General features: G+C 27.5%; 1 protein-coding gene across 1 annotated transcript in view; it reads left to right on the top strand.

Moving 5' to 3' along the window:
* Positions 1-803: 803 nt before the first annotated feature.
* The window catches only part of LOC100201106 (collagen alpha-2(I) chain), a 73,121-nt gene continuing 45,971 nt past the window's right edge, over positions 804-27,953 (top strand). The window contains exons 1-2 of the mRNA XM_065810747.1: positions 804-1,056; positions 17,890-18,060. Of these exons, the coding sequence (XP_065666819.1) occupies positions 981-1,056; positions 17,890-18,060 (247 nt within the window). The 5' untranslated portion in view covers positions 804-980. The remainder of the gene's footprint in view (positions 1,057-17,889; positions 18,061-27,953) is intronic.

Here is a 27,953-nt window from a genome sequence, read left to right as displayed (position 1 = left end):
ATTCAAAAATATTTTGGGTTTGTGTTTAATAAAATCTATTTACTTCATTTTCCTGATTTTATTTTGCCTAAAGTTAACCAAAAAAACAAAAAACAAAACAAAAACGAAAAAATAGTTTAACTTTGTTCAAAATTCTTAAAAATATTTTTGCATTTCTTACCATTTTAATAAGAAATTGAGAAATTTATAGGAGATTATAAATAACTTTTTCGAAGTTTTTTTATAAATAGTTTCTTTATGACTATTATTATTTATTCATTTGTAATTTATTTATAGTTGACACATATAGATGTTATATTAATAGCTCTATAATTGGCTAATTTAAGTCTGACTATTGAGCGGCTTGACACAGCAGTCACAAACAAATCCTGGGTTCATCTGGTTTTACTCAAAAAAGTTCCTTTTTAGTTTATAATATGATTGTAGCGAATATAATTATATTCGCTACAATCGATTATTGTATTAATGTCATCTAAATTGTATTGTATTAACGTCGTTAAAATTAACATTTTGACGACGTTTTATCTTTAAGACTAGCTTTAAAATAAGAATTGCTGAAAAGTTATTATTTTCTATAACCACTTTAAAAATGTTACTCATCTTGATAGTTTAGATTATCAAGCGCTGTAAATCTTTAAGCTAACATTCTTGATTTAAATTAACAGTGTAAATTTTGCTATATCCAGTGGAAATATTCTGTGGTTTCCGGCAATGTATTGTTAATTATTTATTTGGATAGTCTTTGTTTACCCAAAATGAGTAAATAACATTGTTCTGATTTCCTAAACATTAATAAAAAAATAATAGATAAAAGCAAATCTGGGGTTTACCTTACCTTAAGTAGCAAATAATGTGTGAAACACACAAAATATTTTTGTCATTTTTAGAAAGTAAGAGACAAAGTTAAAACTTGAAAAAAGAGAGAAGATTTTCTTTAGATACTTACGTTACCGGCTTTAAAGCCGTTTCTAGCCAAAAATATGAATGTTATGTTAAGCTTGCAAAATACATATTATTTGTTTCTTGTAATTTGGGGGATACAAGCTCAAAATGACGGTATGCTTTCCTACCTTTTAGTATATTTCGTTAAAACCTGTTGCAGCAAAAATGCTTTGAAAATACCTCTTTGACATTAATGATCTTCGCTAATTTGTTACTAATCTTGCGATAACCTTGCGATAACCTTTCGACTTACTTGCAATCTTATATTGAAGAAGTATTAACACATTATTTATTCAATTTTATCAAAGTTTAATAATTCTTTAAGACAATATTTTTTTAATATTTCTTGAAGTACTAAGGAATTATATTTATGGTAGCATTTTAAAGGGTAACACAAAGCATTAGTGTTAAAACCTAAGGCATAGTATTAGTGTTCAAAACTCATAAATTTTTCATAAGTGTTAGGATTAGTGTTGCAGCCTCTTTCAAAACTATTTTTGAAAAATACATTCGATTAAATATTTTTGAAAACAAATTTTATTTAAAAAATAAAACGTTTTTGTTGTACTTGAAATTATTTTTTTAGGAAAATTGAAAAATCTTTATAGTAAGAAACTTTTGGAATGTTCTTTTGGAATTTGGTTTAACATATTTTTTGGTTAAACATATTTTTGCTTAAACATATTTTTTTCGAGTAATCTTAAATGCGGTGACGTTAAAATATATTTAATTATTGCAAAAACACTATATAAAGCATTTTGAATTAATATTATTTTAAGAATTTTGAATGAAGCTCTACTCTCTGCAAACTTTGCAAACTATCTTTAAATAAAATTTTTTATTTCATAATAATAAAAATACCAAATATTTATAAAGTATACATGTAAGCACGCTCGCTCGCACGTGTGTATTGTTACAGTGTCGCTAAATAATTTGCTTTTAAATATTTATTTTGTTTAAAAAAAAATGTATTTAAAGTTTTAAAAATGAATTTGATGTTGATGATTAATTAATCTGATCTACTCTTGAAATATTAAGATTTTTTATATAAAAAAATATTAAACGTGAGTTTGAATAGATTATAGCAAATCATTTGCTATAATCTATTTGTTTAACATTTGTATCTGAAAAGGTTAAAATGTTTAAACACATACAAATGTAACTTTTTTTTTTGTAAACAAAAAATTTCAGTAAAATTCAAAGTTATGTAAAAAGTGCATAAACGCAGACATTTAGAAAATTTGGAAATAAATTACTTTTTTCTTCAAACTTGAAGACAAATCGTGAATAAATATGAAGAATATTGAATGGAATCTTATTACAAATAATAAAGTAACAGATTTAACAGCTTAATATTTATACTTGAATCCAATTTGCAAATTTCAACTCAAAATTTGTTTTTCCAGAAAATAAAACTTGAAATGAACATGGCGTGAGCCGTGGTTTAGCTGTGAAATTTCTCAAACTAGCACAGCTTAAAGTTTATAGTGTTATACGCCCTTTAATATAGCTCTTGCTTTTCTTTACTCAATATTAATATATACTAAAATTAATAAGTTTTAGTAAAAAAATCATGAACAGAGTAAATTGGGGTAAAAGTAAACGGTTTAGCTTCAAATTCGAATATTTTTTTAAAGAAAATATATTTTATGTTTATTTTTTTTTGTTTTAAAGAGAATTTTTTACATTATATAAAACATATAAAAATTAAAAAAAAATATTTAGAAAATTTAAAAAAAAATCGATTTTTATAAAGAAAAAAAAGTCTACTTTTCCCCTTATAATTGGGAAAAAGTAAACTAGTTTTTGATAATAATTTTTTAAGATACTAAGAAAGTTAAAACTAAATAAGGATATTAGGAAAATCAAGCAAAATTAATTAAAAATAAAATGATAACTAATCTTAGTAGAAATTAAGTTTACAAAAAACTATTTTAATCAAATATACGAAAAAAACTATTTATTAATTTAAAAAAAAGAGTTGTTTCATCGGCAGAAGCAGGTTCGCGGTATTTTTTCATGCAAAAAAACTCTTCACCAATTTTGTATTTTTTGGGTAAACACGATCAACAAACCCAAGACTTGCAATTAAAAGCTTCACATTGGTACCATATTTTGTTTTGAGTTGGCAATGCTTCTTCCCAAACTCTGCGACACATTTTGCACCTATTGATGTCTTTGTCTTGTTTACTCTTCTCCCGAAAAATATATTAGTTTTTTGCTCATAACTTTTTTTTGGAACTAGCAAATTCAATTTTCAAAAGAGAATCTTGATCGTCATAAAATTTTTTACAAAACGGCCTTTTTTGTTTAGTAAAATTCAATTTTAGTTTTGAGAATTTTGAAGTTGATTTTTTAGAAAAAAAACTTTTTTTTTTACGACGGTGAGAATTTTGAGGTTTGCTAAGGCAAAATTAAATTTTTAAAAACAATTTTTACACTTTTAAATAGAGCACAAAGTTCTTTACAAAACGGATTTTTAAAGATTTTTTGTTTTAGCCTTCAATAAATGTAAAAGAAACAAAATTGCTGAGCCGTTCACTTATTTTTTCGTATAGACAAACTATTTAAAACTCGAACTTGTGATGCAACTTGAACTCGAACTTGTGATGCAACATGTGTGTTTTCGAGTTTTAAATAGTTTGTCTATGTGTGCAACACGCATACCTTAAATAGGTATGCGTGTTGCACACATACCTATTTAAGATAAGCAAACTATTTAGAACCCAAAAATTTGAAAGGAAAGTCAATAAACTTTTATACCTGTGTTTAATGACTTGATTGCACTCAGTGAGCAATAGTTTCAAATTATATAAATATGAATGCACTTTAAATATAATAAACGATGATATTAAATTTTAAATTATATAAATTTTCTATAAATTATACTATAAATTATATAGATTATATAGATACGAAGTTTTTAATACCGAAGAAGTAAATAAAAAAGTTAGTAATTATAAAAAAAAAAAAGAAAAAAAAAAGGCTAAGCATAATAAATCTAAAAATGTATGGCGCTCATTCATTTAATGCTATTATTTGTTAGCAACAATAATCATCATTGCTACTACTACAGAATAGTGAGAACCTCATCATAAAAGCTTAACTTGACAGGTTCTTGAAGTCTCCACTGATGTTTAAATGAAGAGCTGAGTCATACTTATAACACTTTAAATTTTTTTTCTTTGGGTTTTCTTTATATTCAAGTGCATTATTTTTTTTTTATCCACTTTATTTTACCCATTGTATATTTATTATCTTGAGCCTTGAGCCTGTCAATAAATTTGATTGATTGATTGAATTCGTTTCTCAACCAGGGCCGACGACACGAGTTTCCAAGCGGAGGAGCATAAACGTCAATTTTTAAAAAAGTCCTCTATACCAAGAATTACTTTAAAAATAAAAATAAAAATCCAGAATTGCGTTTTTAAAGATTGACTATCATCTAAACTCATACCTCCGCTCTTCGGTCCGCATTTGTTAAACTGAATTTCAATAGATTTTCGAACTTTTCTTTCAAATTTTTTAGATTCTATTTCTAACGTTTTTACTTGCTCCATTTTATATTGCATGGACATTTGTTGTTGCTATTTTTATTTTTGTTTTGCCAGTGTATTTTTGTTTACATTAGCATTCTATTACGTATACTTTGGGAAAGCTATTTGATGGTAGTTTTGTTTTGTTGCGTGAGATTAACAAAGATTTAAGATTTGCACTAGATTTAAAGACGGTCTTGTAACCTACTTTCCTAAAAAATTTTCGAAGTTTTGGTGATGATATTGGGATCCACGGTAGTGATATACTTGGCATAATTGCATCAACCATTTCTTTATTTAAAAATTTTTAAGAGCGAATTGATAAAACTCTTTATCAATGTTTTTACAAAAGTTTACGAATCTTTTAACTTTTTTATGTTTTAATTTAAAATTGGTTAAAATATATTTACTAAATATTGTGATACTTTATAACTTGATGTCCCGATGGCTGAAACAACTTATCGCATAGGGTATGATTTTTCTGGTTTGCGCGTTTTAATTACACCATAAATACGTGGCGGTATTAGGTCGCTTGCGTAAAGACTTTCATATTATTTTTGGTAAATTGCCCTTTTTTATTCAATTTTGAAAGATAAGTTCTAATTTTAGTAGTAAATTTAATAGTCGGGTTGTTTTTATTCATCTTTGTTTTGCCAATTTCTTGGCAAATTTTGCCTAAGACTTTGTTGTGTTCTATTCTAACAAAATCTGCTCCTTTATCAAAAGATTATATACCAATGTTTTTTTCCTCATTAATTTGTTTGAATGCTTATCTTTGGTTATGATTTAAACTGCTGCTTTTTTTTTTTTTTTTTTGCGGAATTTGTTCAACAAACAAAAATTAAAATAGAAACAAGAACAAAACAACACCAAAAAAATGCATTTGAAGAAAAATGGCAACAACCTGCAATTGGGTATCACATTGGTAAATCAATTGAAATTCAGTTTAACAAATGCAGACCTAAGAACGGAGATATGAATTTAGATGATGTGTAAAAAACGCAATTCTGGACGCCATATTTTATACCAACGTAACATTAAAGAAGCCTATCTAAAGCGAATTTTAAAGAAGCCATTAAAAAGTGAAGTTACAGTATGATTGTAAATATATAAAATTAATAGTTTGAAATTAAAGCTGAAGATAGCATTTTAGTATCAAAAAACGAAAATTTCTTAAGAATAATGAAAAAGTTATTATTGAGAGAACTCGTATTCATTGATGCTTATATATTAAAATACATATGCATGTATAATTATATATAAACATCATCATAATCAACATAATCATCATCATGATCATCATCATCATCATCATCATCATCATCATCATCATCATCATCATTTGATACCTATAACGATAATATGATACTATATAATGATAAGGGCCAAGAATAGAGCCTCAAGGCTCTATTCTTGGGCCCTTACTATTTCTGATTTACGTAAATGATATCTACCTATCTTCAAACATGCTTAATTTTGTTCTTTTTGCTGGTGACACAAATCTTTTTTATACTCATTCCAATATAAAAACAATTTTCTTTACAGTAAATCGTGAGCTGGAAAACCTTAATGACTGGATTAAATCAAACAAACTCTCTTTGAATATCAGTAAAACTAAGTACATTTTATTTCATCACCAATCTAAATCTTGCCTCTGCAACTTCATCAGCTAATAGTAAATAACAATATAGTAAACAGAGTTTCATCACTTATAATCTTTGAAATAATATTTGACGAACATCTTAATTGGAAAAATCATACTACACTAGTTGAAAACAAAATATCTAAATCTATAGGCATTATGCATAAATCAAAACACCTACTAAGTAAAAAACATTTAATAGATTTATATTACTCTTTTATCCATAGTTACATAAGCTATTGTAATATTGCTTTGGCAAGTACTTGCCCTTCAGCATCTAAAAATATATATATTAAGCAAAAACAAGCCAGTAGAATTATATGTAATATGCATAAGTATGCCCACTCCAAGCCGTTACTCCGGGAAATTAAAGCTATTAATGTCTATGAGCTAAACGTGTTCCAAAACTTGTTTTATGTTTAAATATCAAAATGACATGCTTCCAAAATTCTTTAATAACCGATTTCTCAAAATTAATCATAAATATTTAACGAGGTGCTCTACCCATAATTTTAACTTACCTAAGTCAACTTTCAAAACATCTGATTACTCAATTTCATATAGCGGACCTCGTCTGTGGAACATAGTTCTTAAGGAAAATTTGAAAAGTATAACTTCAATAATTTTTTTTAAAATATAATTAAACAGTATTTACTTGAATTAACAGACACAAACACATTTTTGTATTTTTAAGTAAAAAAAGAAATCTTGTAATATTTCTTACTGTATGTATTTATTTAATTTTTACAATTTGTCGTATTCTTGTTGTAATTATGTATTAACTTGTTTTATATAACGAGTATTTGTAAAAAATATTTTACCCTTACTATCGGGGCTTGGTGACAAGACTTCTGCCTTCTACTTGCTCCTGTCGTTAATAATTTTTTTTATTTAAATTTTATTGGTAGAAATTGTAAAACAAGAACGTTGTAAAATGTTTATAAATGACGAATAAATATTTCTAAAAAAAAAAAAAATATTAATATGAAAGATTGTATTAACTTTAGGCTGAAAACTCTATCAGGGTTATTTAAGATGTAATTTAGTATCTTAATATGATTATATGGCTATATAGGGATGCCGACAGTATATATAGTATATAGGGATACCGACAGTGCTGAACTAGCTCACCGAGATACCGAGAGTATTACGGTGGGCCTACCGGCCCAATATCCCCGTGGGCCTTTTTGCGCCACAAATAAAGTTAAGTTTTTTTTTTTTCTATTTTTTCTCTTCACTTTATTATAACTTTTTATCAAACTGATTTATTTATTGTCTGAACTTCGTTAATTGGTCAAATCAAAACAATAATAATTAAACCGACAAACAAAAGTTTAACTCAGTTTTTGAAATTTCATCCCTTCATTACATAAATTTAACTTAAATGATCAAATGTATATTTTAGGAAACACAGTCTTCGATTGGTTGGCTTTAAATGTCAAAAGAGTAATAAATAGTTTTATTGTTCGTTTTGTTTTAATACAAAGTTTGATAACTCTTTTTTTATAAATGGTTATGATATTAAAAATGCTAGACATGTTTATCAAAAAATTGCAGAACAAGAAGTGTCTTCACTTCATACTACATGTATCGAAGCATACATTTTAAAAACTAACGACAAGGACAAAATTAGTATATTTAAAAAACCAAGTAAATGTCAATAGAAATTGACAAATACTCAAAATAATAATTGAAGCTATAAAATTAATTGGTAAACAAGGACTTAGTTATCGCAGTTTAAATAAATCTGTATTTAACTTGATGTACGAAAATTTAGATCATGGCAATTTTTTAGAACTACTTTTATTAATAAGTAAAATTGATCCCTTGTTAAAAATGCACATAAAAGAATGTGTTAAAAATAGTACAAATTCCCAGGGCAAAATTAGCACGAACAAAACCAGGAGCAATCTCGTAAGTTAAACTGATGGTGCAGCAAACATGGTACATGTAAAAGTTTTAATACATGGTTAAATCAAGTTTCAACAAATCAAATTCATATTTGGTGTTATGCACATTTGTTAAATTTATTTGTTACGGAGATTACAAAAAAGACAAAAAAGCTATCTCACTGTTTAGTACCTTAAATACATGTGCAGTTTATTTAAAAGAATCTTATAAACACTCAACGTATGGCGAGTGTAAACTCAGTAAATTTAAATTGCTATTGGAGAAACTCGTTTTTGACCCAAATATAAGACATTAAGAAAAATCTTTGTTACATTCAATAATACCTCCGGAGTACTATTTTTTGTTGATGTTCTGCAGACTTTCTATGAAATCTCAAATCTGGAAAAATTATCAAAGAAATTAGATACCAAAGAAACACTACACTAACTGCAATCCATTGAAATAATGATATGTTAAACAAATAAAAGAAATATAATAGATCATTCTAATGATGGATTTTGTATAAGTGTATATAATGTTATAATGGATGCAGTTTCCAGTAACATGAATGAACGATTTTTAAAAAATGATTCTCTTATGTTCCATTTAGATCTAAATAATTTGCCATTAATTTAAATTACTAATATACCCAGAGCCGTGACTAGGCTCCCCCACACACTCCAATTGGGCGGAGGCTGCAAATTTAGAGGGCCTATATACAAATTTAGGGGCGCTTTTACAAATGAAAGTTGCTTTTTTTTTTTTTTAGTAAAACCTAATGGAAAAGTTTTCAAGATTTTGGGGCCCTTAAGACAGGTTTTTAGGAGATGGAGAGCCTTGGACCTAGTATCCACGGCATTGAATATAATTAATCACATTTTTGTACCTTTAACCAATTTAATAAACCAAAAATTAAAAAGAAATATTACAAAGAAAATTTTGAATGCTGAACATATTAGTTATTTTCAAATTTTTCGATATATTTTCAATATTTTCAAAATGCACAGTTTTTAATGGCACTTTAGCAGAAGATATTTTGTTTTGTGATAAAAAAATGATGAAGAGATTAATACTTACTGTATTAATTGAAACCATGTAGAAATTGTATTGTATACTATTATACAGTTTTGCAAAAATTTCATCTGGATACACTAGCATACTCAAACTTATTTTTAGCGTACAAATTTATTATTATTATATCATCAACACAAGTATCTTGAGAGAGATCATTTTTAAAGTTAAAATATATTTTAAAGACTCAGAAATCGTTTAAATCAAAAACATTTGGAAATAAATATGCCCATAATCAGATAAAGTTGGCTATATTATAGTAATTGATATGAGAGAAAAAAAATAAATATTAAAAAAATTGTTTAATTAATAACATTTATTTAATTATTTTTGATTACTTAATTTTGATTTTTGTTGCAATTATTAAAAAGACAAACTCTTTTTTTATTACATTAATAGTATGTTTATTAATTCCCATTGTATTTCTTTTTAATTTTTTTATGTATATAAATTTTATATTGTGGGCCTACGTCACTAATATTTACCTAAATCTGTCTCCAGTCCAACCATAGATATAAATTCTACGGTTAGGGTGACCAGAATATTCTTTTTTAGGTGGGAGAGTACAGCAATAAATTAATTTTGATAATTTTTGGCGCTGTGCTCTCCAACAAAAAAAGACTATTCTGGTCAGCCTATCTATGACTATATAGTATCATTTTTAGCAATATTTTAGACATGGTATTACACTCTATGTTAGAATGGTACCTGAATTAAACATATATATATATATATATATATATATATATATATATATATATATATATATATATATATATATATATATATATATATATATATATATATATATATATATATATATATATATATATATATATATATATATATATATAAGGAGGGAGGGTGTAAGTAACAATTTTCGCGATTGGAAAGAGAAACTTATATCTTAGTTTTACTTGTCTTAATGCGAACACAATTCAAAACTAAGTCATAAGGTTGTTTTTAGCGTTTTTACGAGTATAATCTTTAAATATGGTAAAAGTTAAGAAACAAATAAAAACATAGACTGACATGATTTATTTTGGCCATCTTTCAGTAAACACAGAAATCAGAACCAATTAACTTTTCCATATTTTCTCATTCCCTGCATCGTTTTGCTTGAAAATAATTGCATATCTAGACAATACAATTAAACCTTTTATGTTTTTTAAAATAACCCACTTATTATTGAAGTAGAAAAACAATAATTGAATTTCTAATTCATTCATATAATAAATAAATTAACTCAATTTAATAACTTTTAGATTTTTTTGCAAATGTAGAAAATGAGTCAGATAACCTGTTCTTTGAGGAGTTTAAAGACTTTTTTCCCTCACATTTATACTGAACAGCTTTATCAACAGTGAGCAATCTTTTCTGAACTTCTTCTTTATTGTATCTTTAATTTGTATCACAAACTACTGCATCATTCCCACTGCTCTTTCAGCAGGATCATTTACAAAGACTAATGATTTAACGAAATTTTTGAAGATTTTAAAGCTTGATTAAGCGTACTAATATTGGGGTGGGAGGGTAAGCCAGTCTCTAACTCTTTGTTTATCCAACTTAATTCTATTACACATCAAATATAAGAAATGATCAACTAGTGATGATAAAATGGGTGAATCATTACATAACTCTTTTTTCAATCCTAATCTTTTTGTCGACTTCAATTGATAATTTGTTTTTCATTTGTTATTGATTTTAAAGTAATCTGAGTTTGGCATATCATATTGCAGTATGGCAGATCTTACTTTTCTGTTAATTAGGAACGTTTTACCCAACAAAGAAAGAGGTACAATTTTAAAATCGAAATACCTGGTATGTCTGTAAAGTGATTTCAATACTGATTCAACTGCATCTTGTTAGGCATAGAAATTTTTGTATAAATGCATTTTATGTATTGATAAAATATCCAGATATGGGGCTTTGATAGCCTTATCAGATTGCTAACACCATTTTTCATAAAAACATGCTTTGAACTCTGCCATGATGTTTATTTTTTCTAAAAGTAGTTTATTTTCCTAAACAGATATAATCTGATTTGAAAGAAGTTGCATTTTGATATAATATATGGCTTTTCCAAGGAAACTTGCATGATGGACAGCCCCCTGGTTTCCTAATTTTTATATTTCCAGAAAACAAATAAGCAACAACTAGCTAAACAAGCTCTTTTCTATCATTTTTTAAAACCTTTTTGCTTTTGATGTATTCTTTGCAGAAATTAGGAGACTTAACTGCTGAAAACTCAATAATAGTTTTTTTAGTTTAATCCATAAAAAATCAAAATTTTTCCTTAGTATCATAATGAAAATAAGGAGTTTCAAATGTATTTTTAGTTTTTTAAATAAAAAACTTTCTGGTCCAGAAATCTTTTTTTTTGTCACAACATTCCAAAAGTTGACCATTTTCAGCTCTGATACATTGTTTACAAGCTAGAAATAAAAGATAGATGTCTATATGTAGTGAACCCTTTTTAGTTCCAGTATAACTTAAAGTTGTTTCGAAACATGATCCTCGATTGTTTCTATGAGTTCTATAATCAGCAAGACTCATTACTCTCGAGTCCTTAAGGTAGTAAGCTGGTAAAAAAACATGAAAAATTAGGATTTTTTTTTAACTGTTTTGCATTCAAAATTTATCATAGATTTCAAAAATATATATTGTCATTGTATTTTTTTTGTTTTTCATTTAAAAAAACAAAAAACCAACACACAGCTTTAAATAATAGTATTCATTTAGCAGAATCTAACATAAACAATGAACCTTGTCAGGTTTTGTTTTTAGCCAATGGAAAAAAAGAAAGTCTAATCCACCAACTAGTTCTTCAAAATTAAATGGATCAATAAGCAAACTCTTATATATTAAAACTGACCCTGATGACTTTTTTTTTCTTTTAAACTTTAACAAATTCAAGGAGCTGCTAAGTAAAGTTTGTGCATGTCCTATATGCAGCAGCAGAGATGTAACTGTTTGTCATTAAGATCAAGAAAAAAGAGGGTTTAACATTAAGTTTCAATTTACATGTTTGAACTGTACCTGGATTCATAATTGTTTTTCTTCTCCTAATATTCAACTTCCAAGTAAAGATAATCGTGGTAAAAAATTGTCCAAAGTAAATGTAAGATCAGTTATCGCATTTCGTGACATGGGTAAAGGACATGAAGCACTAAAAACTTTTACAACTATTATGAATATACCTGCACCACTAGTCCATTCAGCATATGATGACATTAATAAATTTCTTTAACCTCTTTATATTGACAGTGCTATTGCTAGTATGGGTGATGCAGCCAAAGAGTTACGGTGTTCATTAAAACCTGGTAATATCGAAACCGACATTGTTGATTGTAGATTAAGTTTGGATGGTTCATGGCAAAAGCGTGGCCATTGTTCGCTGGGATGGCATTGTTACTGCTATTTCGGCAGAAATCGATTAATTGATTACAAGGTTTTTTCAAAGTTTTGTAAAGAATGTTTAAATTGGGAAAATCGAAAAGGAACTAATGAGCACAATAAATGGATCAAAACGCATGAGTGTAAATTGAACAATGCCCAAAGTTCACGAGCAATGGAATCTGCTGGTGCGGTGGAAATATTTTCTTCATCTATTGAAAAATATAATATTCGGTACTCCCATTACATTGGCGATGGCGATACTAAATTCTTTAAAAAAGTTAAAGAATCAAAGCCATATGGTGAAGATTTGGAACCTATAAAATCTGAATGTATTGGTCATGTTCAAAAGAGACTTGGTACACGGCTCCGCAAACTTCGTGTTAGCATGAAAGGTAAAACCTTATCAGATGGCAAAGGACTTAGCGGAAAGGGAAGATTAACTGATAATATTGTTAACAAAATGCAGAACTATTTTGGCATGGCTATTTGCCAAAACTCTCTTTCAAGTTGGAATGGTAACAAAAGTATTGCTTTGTATATGATGAAAAAAGGAGCACTGGCAGAATTGTGGCACTGTACAGGTATTAAAGATCCTGGAGTTTGTCACCAGTTTTGTCCCTGCGCTAATGATAGTTGGTATAATTACTGGAAAAATATCAAGCGGTACAAACCATCAGTTAATTTACCAATTGCAGTGAAAACTGCAATCTATCCAATTTTTAAGGATTTACGTAGTGATGATCTTTTAGTCGCTGTTTAGATGGATCCACTCAAAACCCAAATGAGGGTCTGAATTAAATTGTGTGGAAAAGATGTCCAAAAGATACTTTTGTTTCAAAAACCACTTTAGAAATTGGAGTTGCATCTGCAATAATAAGTTTTAATGATGGTATATCTGGGCTTGTACGACTTTTTGATTAAATTAAATTGTCTTTTGGAACAAAAACAATTATAGGTTCAATCAAAAAAGACACACTTCGGATTCAAAATATGAACAAAAAACCAACAAAAAAGAGTATGGAAAGAAGAAAAATGATTAGAGCAAAGAGAAAAAGATATTTGGACAAAGAAAAAGAACTAGAAGGAGAGGAATCATACCAACTTGGAAATTTTTGAGAATTTTTTTTTATGTATTGTTTTCTTGGTTTTTTAAAATCTTGTTGTAGGTTAACGAAAAGATAGATTTTGGAAGATCTATTTAAGCTTTCATCTTGAAATTTTCAACACTTGTTTAAATTATAGAGCACTAGTGCCTAGAGCAGAATAAACCTATATACTCAAGTACTTAATGAGAAACCAGTCACTGAGCATCGAACTATTTATCTAAAAACTTCAAAATTAAAAAAATCTTCGCCATTTTGAAACGGTTGATCAATTTTTAAAAATTTTGCTTTAGGCCCTAGATAATTATATATTCTTTTACTGTAGCAAATTTCATACTGATACTAGTTATAGATCTCTTAATAACTATGTTTTGCTTTTTAGCTTATTTTTAAAATTTTTGCTGACTCATCAAAAAATAATTAATTTTTTGAAGATTTTTTTTTTTTGTAATAATTATTTTTATGATGGCTGTTGTGTGTGTTAATTTCAGTTTCAAACAATAAATATTAAACATTCTAGTTTTTTTACCAGCTTACCACCTTAATAGAAGGAAGGGAGGGGGGGGGGAATTTATTATAAGGAGGAGGTGGGAATTTTTCTTTAATCTAATAAACGGGGGTTTGTGTTGATAATTTATAACTTATAAATCAAAACTAATTTTTTATACAAAACAAGCATAAAACTATTTAATTTTGGTGTAGCTTGCGGTCAAATGCGCATTCTATCAGCTATTTTATAATAATTTTAATAAGATTTAATATGCTGATATATGTTTTATGAGAAATAAACCAAAAACTCATTTTTCGACAAATCGAAATTTACAAGGCCGATGATTTTTAAAGTCAGTTTACACTGAAAGTGTTTGCTTTTATCGGTGACTAAAATTACTATTTTTAATTTTTGAAGGGATCGTCCATAAAAGGATCGTCCATAATTACGTAAGACGAAATTAAATTTTTAGACAAAAGATAAAAGATTTCTTTCGCAGAGTCTTTAATTAAACCAAATATATAGACAATCTTGCAAGTCCAGCAAAAACTGCCGCACAAAAAGGACAAAATAATCTCCGACTTGTATTTGGCGTAGCGTAATTTATGGACAAATTACGCAACGCTAAATTTCACTAATAAAAAAAGGTTAAAAGTTTTCCCTCGCAGAGTTAAGTTTAATAAAAATCACATCGTAAAAAAGCTCAAGCTCCGACTTTTGTTTTTTAGGCGTTGCGTAATTTGCGGATGATCCCACAGCTGATTCCCACATTTTTTTTTTAGTTCTGAGAATAATTTTTTGTTAATAATTTTGACAAGTAAAAACTAATAAACGGTAGGTGTCTTAATAAGCTTAGGTTAGGTGAGAAAATTTTCCAAAAATTTATAAACGTCCTCCCCCCTTGTATTAAGGACTTAAGAGTACACCTTTATAATGATCCTCACTTGAGAAAGGTCCAAGAGAAGACACTCCAAAAAGACAAGCCTCACCATTAATATTTAAAAGAACTGCCATGCTCTCATTTTTGAATTTTTTTCCTATTCTTAATTCAATTAATATTTTACCACCAAAAAGTAATGATAGATAGATATTTTGAGGCTTTCAAAGCAGCTTTAATATCATCTCTGGCTTGTTTATTTATTAATAAATTTACTTTTTTCATGTGTGACCAGATTGCTGAAATATTGCTATAAAATTTACTTATATCACCACAAGCTTAATGAACAACAGAATCACAACTTTAAAAGAAAACTGAAGAACTGCAAGTGATATATCACTGACACTACCTCCATAAATATATTTATAGAATAATATAAATATATTTGTTAAATAAATTTACTTATATATTTATAAAAATATTAATATCTTTAGGTATTTTGCATCTAATTGATTTTACAGAGTTTGTTTCTTTTCTCCTTGTCCAGTCCCCAGGTTCAAAGTCTAAATCATTTGATGTTTAAGTATCATTTTTATCTACACTTGTTTCCTATTCTAAATTTGCTTTAACTCTGAGAATATTGTGTTTTTTTTTTGAAAGTTTTTTTTCAAATACCATCACTAGACATTATACTATACTTTTTATCTTAAGTTCTAAGGGTAAATTTTCTATGGCTTTGTTGATCATCCAAAAATTTCAAATCTTTAATTTTGTCTTTATCTATCTTTTCTTAGCCATCATTATGATATCTCCAAGATTTGGTGTACCAATCCATTTTTGATCTTTGGTAAAATATTACTGTCTTTTTAAATCTGAAGTTGATCTGCTCTTTTCATGTTTTTAAAAATTGTAACATTCCTTTTCCAGATTACAAAAATGCTTTCTAGGGTTTTTGTAAGAAACTATTGGGAACCCAGCTTTATTTCCAGGAACTTTAATCATAGGTAAAATGTTCACACTGAATCTCTTTCATGCTTTTCACATTAGTTGCCAGTTTAGATTTAATGTAATAAAAGTTTTTCAGTATATCCATTCCAGTTGGAAGTTGAATAGCTTAACAATATAAAATTTTTTCATTTCCATGAATTATATACGTATTTCAATACTTGTTCCAATATTTATTTTAAAAGTTTTTTATCCAAGATATCATTTACATTTGTATAAAGTTGAAAATTGCTTAAACTCATAATATTACAATTAGCCCAAAAAGTATTTTAAATGTTTAATGGTTACACGTTGCATAAATTCGTATGTTCCTTGCAGTATATAAAAATGATAGTGATAAAACCATAGCATCATTATTTGATATATAAAATTCGCGTGTATGCAACTAAAGAGTATATTGTACAGCACTTAATGTGACAAAAATAAAAAATTTTCTATTAATGCTAGTTTAGCTTGTCCAATAAGAAAAAAAACCTTTTTTCTTGACCTAATATCTGTTTCTTCATCTTGTATATGTTGTTCGTCATAAACCTGTATAAATGTATATCAAAAAAAAAAAAAAAAAAAATGAATAAAGAAAAATGATCAACTAAAACAAACCATGAACTCCAAAATCATAAATTTCTCTAAAATTCTGCTGCAAACTTCTATTAGGTAAATAAGTACTTAATTTTATTTTTTTATAGCCTAAAAAAGTAGAATTGTTATTATGACAAATATTATAAAATAAATAAAAAATAAAGTCTCAAAGTATTTTTAAATAGTCTAATAATTTTAAGCTAAATAATTCACTTAACTACCATTTTTATTTAAAAATATACTTAGATACCTGTATTATAAAAAAAAAAAATCAGTATAAAATTTATATATCACTTCCACCAAGACTTCAGAATATAGACATGTTTTATGTTTTTTTATTATTTTTAAAATAAAATGGGCCTGGGGAGAGACGCAAAAGTCTAATTTTCCTAAGTCATTTTTAATATCAATGTCCCATGTTTCAAAGGTTAGAATATTGAAATTCAAGTATTTTCTCAAAAACAAATACCCCAATATACATATATACATGCATACATAAAATATACATATATACATGCATATATAAAATATACATATATACATGCATACATAAAAGGGCGTATGACAGCATAGCATACTGAAGTTTTCCAGAATATTAAGGATCTAAAACATTTAGAGAACAGAAAAAATAACATTTTTTTCATAACAACAAAGAATGTTATAAATATAATGTTAGATGTATTTGAAACAAAAAAAATTAACCTTAGCTTAAAGACATGTTTAATAACTGGCTCTATAACAAGTAATATAAACATCAGGTTTTTTTTTTTAGGGTTTTTTAAATGAAATGTATCATAAAATCAAATATTCAAGGTCAATACATGAAACTAAATAACACTGATTTTTGAGAAAAAGGGAAAGTGAATCAACTTTTCTATGTTTTTTGAAAGAAAAAAACTTTATATTAAATTTTAGTAAATCAATAATAAACTATGATATTAAAGTTTATCTCATATTTTAGTATGAGTATTTATATCTGTTATACACTTTAAAATGAAAACACTTTTTTAAATATGAGAATGCCTAATTTTTTTGTAATACTCCACTTATAGTGTTACATATGCTTTATGCAGACCTTCCTCTCCCATGTTTTCTTGTTAATTTGTTTATATTAAACAGAGGGTACTTGTTGCAATATAGCTTTTATTTTTATAAATTATGAAATATAAATTGTAATGTTATTTATAATAAGCCATTTTGATTTTATTTTTAATTTTTTTTTTATAATCATATATATATATATAAAGTTTTTTTGTAATAATATATATTTTTTTTGTTTTAAACCTTACCTTTACCAATTAAGCTAAAGTTTTTATAACAAATGTAAGTTTTTATATTATAGACTTTAATTATAGACTTTGATAGTGGAAACTGTCCTCCGGTTCCTATAAAAACAAATTGTCCACCTCGTTTATTAACTTCTACTAGCTGTTTGGTTGATAGTGATTGTGAGACTGGGAAACAATGTTGTTCAGATGGTTGCGAACTGAATTGTGTTGTTCTTAACAAAACTAAAATTAATGCAGGTAAAATATAAATTCCAATATATAACATAATTTTATATCATTCAGCAATAAAAATGCATTATAATATTACACAGAAAGTAAAAATTTATTTTTTACAGTTTACAGTTTTTATTACAATTTTTAATTAAATAAAATTTTATTGATATTTTTATATATATTACATATATTTTTAGATTATTTGTTTCATTGAAAGTTTTAAAAATTTTAAACTAAATTGGTTATAAACTTATTTGTTATATTTTTTTGAATTGTTCTTTTTCATATAATAGTTTTCTTTGTTTAATTTTGGACTTGTTTTATTTTTGTTTTTAACTGTTATTTAATTGTATTTTAATTGTTCCTTTTTCTTTTAAATTAACATTGGTATTAGCCATTTGTGTCATTCCTATGCTACTATATATATATATATATATATATATATATATATATATATATATATATATATATATATATATATATATATATATATATATATATATATATATATATGTATATAAATATATATATATATGTATATATATATATATATATATATATATATATATATATATATATATATATATATATATTATATATATATATATATATATATATATATATATATAGTTAATAATGATGTTATGTTTTTTGTACAAACTAGTACAGTGGGATAGGGTAAAAAAATCCATAAAAATTTGTTTAAATCCATAAAAAAATACAATAAAAAAGCTCTTTAGTACAGTTATTTATAAATATGTCTAGAGTGACCCACAAAAAAAAACCAATCCATTTCCCATGGGTCACAGAAATGTCCATATTTGGGCATAATATGGCATAGATGTAAACTTGACATCTCTATCAAGTCCAATCAGCCTTTTTGCAAGTTATTTGCAATTATTAGCAAGGTCTCTACCTTTTTTAAATTTACAAACTTATAATATCTCATCTTTTATCCAACAACTTACTCTCTGACAGTTAAAACAAATTTTGGTCTTCTTGTTCTACTACTGGTTTCTTAGCCATAAGAAGCAGTGAGGCATTGCACCTGTTGCATTCTATATTAAAGATCTTCTTGATTTTGATTCAGCTCTATTTGCTGATCGTGATAAAAAGTCAATACTTTTTGGTTTGTGGCTGGTGTATTTTAACCCTAACAAAACTCAGTTGTTTACTGCAAGTAATAATTGCAATTTTATTGATATTCCTATATTTATAAATGACAATACTTACACTAATTTCTCTAGTTAAGTCCTCTTGGAATTTCTTTCAATTCTGACCTCTTTTGGAAATCATACATTCATTGCAAAAGTAGCATTTGCTAAGCATCTCTTTATTGTGTCTTTGCTAATAATCTCTTTGCCGTGCTTGTCATACTTCTGATTCCATTTTCTGCATCTATAAATCTCCTATTTTTTTATGAAACACTCTTGTCATACTTCTGATTCCATTCTCTACATCTCTTACATCTCTAAATCTGATTCCATTCTCTACATCTCTAAATCTCCTATTTTTTTAAGAAACACTTTTGTCATAATAGAGCTGGTTCTTCTAATGATGTTATTTTTCTTTTTGACAAAGACGAAAAACTTTGTAGTTAGACCTGCTTTTGTTGCTAAGTTTAAGCATATGTACCATAACTGTAAGGTTGCATCTATTACTTTTTTTTCTACAAATATGGTTATTGGTCAAGAAAACTTCCTTCTCAAGTTCCACCAAGCTTTTGTGACTTGTCATTTAGCAAAGTTGCATTCTTTTGCTGCAACTTTTCTCTTCATTTAATAAAAACATGTATTTACCTATTTTTTTCCTCTAACATCAATGCTTTGGAATCCTCTTCAGTCTTTATATTTTCCTGACAATTTAATGTTTTTAAGTCTTCAGTCCGCCCTTTTTTGTTTTTCAACGCACTACTTTTATTTCTATTATCCCTTAAGTGGTAGTTACTCGGAGCCTTGTTGGAAATGAATTAGATTTAAACAAAAGGAGTTGTTTCTTTATTTATATTAATTTGATGTAAATAATTGTTATAGTTTCTAAACTGATGATATTGTATCATATATGCATCCCTCAGAATTAGGAAAAGAGATTGGCTATAAATTGCTAATATTTTTTTAAATTACTAACCTTTTAATAAATTGCTAACTGTTAGAGGTTGAAAAAAAAAATTTGGCACAAAGGGGTTACAATAAAACATAAAGGTCGGCAATTTTTTGCCATTGCCGAATGCCGACCCTGTTGATCTGCATACATGTTATTATATTATATAAGATTGTTTGTTATTTAATTTTTAAGATAACTTATAATTTGAATTAGATTTTCTATGGCATTGATTTTCAAAAACTTTCTAGTGTTTTGTTGATATTTTGAATAAGCATTTTTATTCTATTTATATTATTGTCTTTGATTTATTAATTCTAAAAATTAAGTGTTTTAATTTCAAAAAAATATATATTATTTATTTTTAGTGTTTCTTCTTTGCTTAATTATTTCCCCAGTAAACATAGAGATGTCTAGAATGAGTTAATATTTAGTCAAAATAGGTCGAAAAATGGATAAAGTGTTTAATGACCAGTTATTGACCAAAAATTCACTGTTAATTTAAATCAGCATTTCAAGCTTTTTAATGTATATGTATTAAACATTTAGAATATTGACTAACATTCTAAACATTTTAATTAATGTTTAATTAATGTATACTTTAAGATAATTAAAGGGCACATTACAAACCTATTAATTTATACATTTATTAAGCGTGGATAACATTTCAATTTTTATAAATGTTTAAAAACATATACATTAAAAGGATTGAAGCATACATTTCAAATCTTTTAATTATATGTTTGTTAAGTGTCAGTTAAACGTTTTCAATATTTATTTATAATAGTCAATTTTGTTAACCTTTAATTAACACTAAGTAAATGTATACAATAAACGGATTAAAGCATATTCCAAACCTTCCATAAAACAATATATTGTAGTTTAAATATTTTTGATGATTTTGTTAGAATGGATTTGAACATTTAAATTTGTAATTAAAAAATTGGTAATTTTTTAGTTAATAACTTGAATGTTTTGATATTCGAAAATATTTTAATTTTTCTAATTTCAAAACATATTTTCGACGAAACATATTTTCTAAACATATTTTTAAAAATTTATTGCACCACAAGTAATCTTGAGTTTTTACAGTAAATTACTAAAAACTTTTTAAATATAGACTATTATTAGTTCCACATAAAGAAGTTTTATGCGTTACATCATTAAGTAAGACTAAGAAATGAACGACCAATTATTTGCAATAAAATAGTAATAAAATCAATTCAAAATATACTTATATATACTAAACATATATTATACTAAATTTAGATGCTTTATATATGTTTAAAAAGACTGTTCTGTGTTTAATAATTCTATAATAGACGTCAAAAATGTGTTTGAATCTCAACATTTAATGGAGGTTTGTTCTTAAGGTTAATCTGGATTTCATTCTGAACAATAATCAACCATAACTAAATGTTTTGTCTAAATGTTGTTTCAATGTTTTATAGATGTTCATGTGTTTACTGGGTCAGTGGTTAAGTTTTGTATGTGTTTCAATTGTAGAATTTTTTGTTCTTTACAAGTTTTAAATCAATATTATTTTAGGTTATTTTTATTTCTTATAGTATTTGAAAATTATTTCATATTACAGTTACAACTTTCCATTTTCATATTATTTCTCCAAAAATTAGCATCTGCTAAGGTTGCATCTCTTTATCGAGCTCGCCACTTTCTTACTCTGGATTCTATTCTCTATCTCTATAAATCTCAAATCCGGCCTTGTATGGAATACTGTTGCCATATCTGGGGCGGATCTTCTAATGATGCCCTTTCTCTTTTAGACAAGGTGCAAAAACGCATTGTAAACATAGTTGGACCTGCTCTTGCAGCCAACCTTCAACCATTATCACATCGTTGTAATGTTTTCTCTTTTCTACAAATACTATAATGGGCACTGCTCTAAAGAGCTAGCGTCTCTTGTGCCATCTACTAAAATTCATTCTCGTGTTACTCGTCATTCAATTAAGTGTCATCCTTTTTCTGTGACTGTTCCTAAGTGCTCCAAAAACGCTTATTCATCTAGTTTTTTTCCTCGAACATCAGTTCTTTGGAATTCGCTTCCTTCATCTTGCTTTCCTGATTCATATAATTTGCAATCTTTTAAATCGTCCGTCAATCGTTATCTTGCTCTACAATCTTCATCTTTTCTCTTACAGTAACTTCCAACTTTAATTAGTGGCTGCTTGCAGCCTTGTTGGAAGCGAAGATGTTTAAAAAAATAATAATAATAATAATAATAATTTTGGTATAAATAAGATAATTAATACAATCATGCTGATAATTAATGCAATCTTACTGATTTCATTAGCTAGTTTAGAAAAATTCAAAAAAATATTATTGAAAACATCCCCCTACTTTTTTTTTGTCTTTTTACTACTTCAAATCTCACCTTTTTATTTTATGTGGCAGAGATCACTTAAAGGTATTTTTTAAATGACTTAATCTTTCACAATTGTTTGCACCCTTCCTTCTAAAAAGCTTATCCTGTTCTCAGAAACTTCAAGCATTCCATTCTTAATTTGAGGCATTTTTTATTGTTATGGTGTATCATTATTTTGGTCAGGGTATGTAAAATTTAATTAAATATAAAAAAGCTTATGAGTATATATTTTATTTAGAGAGTTTTTTTCATTTAGAGAGTGTTATTTTTTGATTTAGAGAGTGTTGTTTATATTCCAATGTTACATTGCTGCCTTGAAGGATATGCTTTTTTAGGCAGAGGCTAGAAGAAGCCAATTCCGACTTAAAACACCCCCTGCTTTAAGGCTCTTGGTTGAGTAAAGGCTAGAGATGGTGTCTCCATAAAAATACTCATCTTGGGCAGATGTTAAATGCATCCGACTACTGTCTTGTAGAAAGCCTACTAAACAAAGACTTAAGGGATAAACAGATTCTATCTGTTAACCAGCCTCGTACCCCTTCTTCATCTATTAGGCTGGCGCACATGCATTTTTAATACATTGTTTCCAGTTTAGGATGTTAAGTGCTGATCTTCTTGACTCAATGCATGGGTTTTGCTTGTGTCTCTTGTGTGTTTTCATGACTAAGCAACTCATTCTATTATCTCCTAATGAGGGTACAGCTCTAAATTTCAGTTTTATGGTTCTGAGGCTGGCTGGTAGTCAGGTTTCCCAAACTCTGTGGTAGCTCTCAGAGAGGCTGATTCCATCAACAGCTGAAAAATATCAAAGTATTAACAGAGCCATGTTGCTCATGGATGGTGTCCCTGTTTATACTTTTGGTGTGCATTGTCAAGGACACATTTGGAGCCCTTTGTTACGGCTTAGGGTTTATTTATAGTAATGAGGCAATTACATGAACTATTAAATAGTGTATTGAGTACTATCTGGGTTATTCCATATCAAATCACCTAGTTTTTTGAAAGTTCCCCAGGGTACCAACTCAGATTTGCTTTAAACTTTGACCACACACAGATCTTATGAAAAAAATACAGTCCAGAAAATTTCAGCTTGATTGACCAATTTGTTCAAAAGTTATGATTGAATTAAAAATGACCAAAATCCGAAAAATTTGTGCATTAGGAGCAGTTTTTTTCGATTTTTGACAAATCGTAATTTTTTAAATAAAGATGGTGATCACCTGAGATTTTGTAGGGTAATAGTTTTTCACCCAAATAATCCATTATTGCAGTTGTTTTTGACTTTGTTCAGACTTTGTTTTTGAGTTATTGTACCTTAAAGTTGCTAAATATTGCAACATTAAAAATATTTTTTTGAACTTTAACGTGTTACAGTTTAATACTTACTTACAGAAAGTGGATTTTTTTGTTACCTTTGTGTACTTAGGGTCACCACTTGTTAGAATAATCAAAACTATGCATTAAAAATTAATTTAGCACATGCAGCAAACTATTGAAAAATCACTTTTTTTAAAAATTATGATAAATTACATTAACTTTGCTGGCATAGAAAGTAGCGTAAACAGTTGAAATAAATTATGAAACTTTTTAATGTTGAGGTTCTATATATAGACAATCACCAAAAAAAATTTAAAGACCTATACTCTATCTAATGACATGATTGTAGCCTTTTGAGAGTGATTATATTTTTAAAAAGAGAACAAAAAAATACCAATTACCGCGTACAAAAATTTATGCCTCTAATTTTATACAAACTATACTGTAAAAAAGTGCATTCAAAGAGTAAGATAATCAGTTAAAAGAAAAAGTATGTATACATGAAATATATGTATACATGTATACATGAAACTAATTAACTTATCTCTGATTTATATAACTCATAATACTGTCATAGTCATTACTAGCACGAATATAGTTACGAGCACTTATACTTTTAATCATTGGAACACTTATTTGACATATTATCTTGTCAAATGGAACCCAACACTGAATTGATTGTGCATCGTTTGTCCATTTTAAATTTAATTTGTTTCTTTGCATAAACTTCACATTAACGTCTTGGTTTTCATTACAAGTACCAACCACAAGCCCTATGTACCATTCTTTATCTTAAAAACATGCAATATATTTACCAGGTTGAAAATTTGAAGGATTTTTTTAAATCAAATTAACATTATTTAACACATGAGTATCATAGACAGTATCACTAGAGATTTTTCGTAAAAACAATTTCTCTCTATCTGGTACAAAACAGTGATAGCTTCTTGTTCCCGAAACTGTGCGCATCCCTTCATGTTTTTTCTGAAGGTTAAAAGTTGTTTCGTGGTTATTGATATCATCACTTGAAATATAAAATATGTTAACACCTTTAATGTTTTTTTGAGCCCATTTACACAGATCTTGTGGTGTGAGAATCTGATTTGTAATTGCTGCTCGTAGACTAGCTTTTGCTGCTTCTCTTTTTATAGTACCTCCTATTCCATCACATGGACTTTTGCTATGTGACATAGCAAAGAAGTGATGCTTAGCATTTATTTGGCGATCTACAATGTGATAAATTAAGTTTATTAGATATTTGTAGTTTTTATACTGTGACACAGCTCTATCACTGAAGTATTTAACTTTATAACTACTGTGGGTAGTTTGATTTTGACCATAGGGAGCAACTTTGTGAGAAAACAATGGACTGCTTATTGGTCATGACAAAGATGGTCAGAAATTAAACAATAGCATTCACATTTATGGTGATCTTTTTCATCTTTGTAATAAACAGTAAATGGGTGTAAGGTTTTGCCTCTGATAGGAAGACTGTGCTTCTTTGATAAAGTGGTGGTGACAAAGGTCATACAAAGTTTCACTTAAATTTTCAATAAATTTACTAATGCTTGTTTGGACTGTACTAAGTGCAGTTCAGTCAGTTGACACCCATTGTTTATATGTGATCTGATCATCAAAATCAAAATCATTCTTTTCAAACACATTTTCTTAGTAAGTCTTCAAATTTATTTTACCAGGGCGGTTGGAACATTGATGAAACATGCAGTTTCGACTTTCTATATTACAAACACATACTTTCATTAAATCTTTGTAGTATATTAAATGGCTGTTAGGAAGAGCATCAGAACACATCAACTTAGCATTTTGATGGTAAAAACATACACAAACTGAGTGGCTTCTACTACTATCAACAGCAAGGCACCACTTTGGCCTTAGTTCACAGAACTTGCTGAATCCAACTTTGTGTTCAGGGTATAACTTCTTAAATTTGAGATGAAGTTCTTTTAAACGAACTAATATTAAGCGTTTTTGTTTATGAACTTTAACATTATTTTACGCACAGAAAAAAAGTCTTTTTTTCCTGGACATTGTCTAGTGTATTTGTCAGATTCATATACTTCAATGACTCTCTGCTTAACAATATCCTCAAAAGGATGTCCTTTTTTAGCCTCAGGTTTAGCAAGTATTCCCTTTTCATTTTTCAGCTTTCTGGCTTTCTTAACAAGATGGTCTGAAACTGAAAAGTTTGTCGAAATCATTACAGTTAATGCACTTTTGCTTTTTCTCAGATATTATTTTTTTTGGGTCTATATCCAATGCTGATGCTACTAGGTTTGTCATACTTGTTTCCAGTTTTTTAACTTTTTGCTTTCCATATTCTAATTTGTCACGTTTACTTAAATTTTTTAGAGGAAATATTTCCAGTAAAGAAGCACTCTTATTTAAAACTGTCTTATTTAGGTCTGAAGAACTAAACTTCTCATCATCAACATCTTTGTCTTCATCTTCTTGACTAAATTTTCCTGTAATTTGTTCAAGTTTGAATTCATTCAAACAGATAGTGCAAAGTTTTTGACCAGGTTTGATCTTAAGTTGACTTGCTGTTAAAATATCGACTTTACACAAACCCTTAATAATTTTTTTCTTGTGGACTTTAAACGGATCACAGCAGTATTTATCACCGTGAAAAAGCCTATATTTCTAGATATGAAGCGCTTCATATCTAGAAATATAGGCTTTTTCACGGTGAAAACATATCTCCTCATTTAGTTCAAAAGTGTGTCCGATTCTTTGAATTAAAACTTCAACATCTGTGTTCACAATATCTTTTAGTTTTATTCTTCCAATCATTCTACAATAATACCTTTTGTCGCAATCTTCATTTAAAACTTTCCCCACACAACATTTCTCTGTCATTTTTTTATTTTTATTACTAATCTAAAAAGTTTAAAAAAGACATAAACATTAAATCTCAAAGAAACTAACAAATATCAGACACTGATTATGACACTGATTATGTCATTATTATTAGTACAAATTAAGACATTATGTCATTAAAAAGAAAACTTAATATATTCATTCACAGATAAATAAAAAATATACTACTTTCATCCCTATGACTAATTATTAGACTATGGGTAGACCTAAGGGTAGCTCATAATCTAATAGCATTCTCCTTTTAAAAATATCTTCACTCTCAAAAGGCTACAATCATGTCATAAGATAGAGTATAGGTCTCTTTAAATTTTTTTTGGTGATTGTCTATATATAGAACCTCAACATTAAAAAGTTTCATAATTTATTTCAACTGTTTACGCTACTTTCTATGCCAGCAAAGTTAATGTAATTTATCATAATTTTTAAAAAAAGTGATTTTTCAATAGTTTGCTGCATGTGCTAAATTAATTTTTAATGCATAGTTTTGATTATTCTAACAAGTGGTGACCCTAAGTACACAAAGGTAACAAAAAAATCCACTTTCTGTAAGTAAGTATTAAACTGTAACACGTTAAAGTTCAAAAAAATATTTTTAATGTTGCAATATTTAGCAACTTTAAGGTACAATAACTCAAAAACAAAGTCTGAACAAAGTCAAAAACAACTGCAATAATGGATTATTTAGGTGAAAAACTATTACCCTACAAAATCTCAGGTGATCACCATCTTTATTTAAAAAGTTATGATTTGTCAAAAATTGAAAAAAACTGCTCCTAATGCACAAATTTTTCGGATTTTGGTCATTTTTAATTCAATCATAACTTTTGAACAAATTGGTCAATCAAGCTGAAATTTTCTGGACTGTATTTTTTTCATAAGATCTGTGTGTGGTCAAAGTTTAAAGCAAATCTGAGTTGGTACCCTGGGGAACTTTCAAAAAACTAGGTGATTTGATATGGAATAACCCATCTATGCTTTGAGATCAAGTTCTTTAACAAATTTAAAAATGACTAAAGTACCAAAAACTATAAAACACAAAAAACCATTTTTATCACCAAGTTCTCTAAACCTATCATTCACTAATATTCGTGGTCTTTGAAGTAGCTTTTCTTCTGTTGAATCTTATCTCTTGCAAAGTTCATCAGACCTACTTGCTCTTTGTGAGACTAATTTGAGTTCAGCTGTCTCATCTTGTGACCTCAGTGTTGATGGTTATCTT

The sequence above is a fragment of the Hydra vulgaris genome, chromosome 11 (genome assembly GCF_038396675.1).
Source record: "Hydra vulgaris chromosome 11, alternate assembly HydraT2T_AEP".
Taxonomy (NCBI): domain Eukaryota; kingdom Metazoa; phylum Cnidaria; class Hydrozoa; order Anthoathecata; family Hydridae; genus Hydra; species Hydra vulgaris.
The sequence above is the reverse complement of the archived record's forward strand: the minus strand, read 5'-3'. Positions and strand labels throughout refer to the sequence as shown.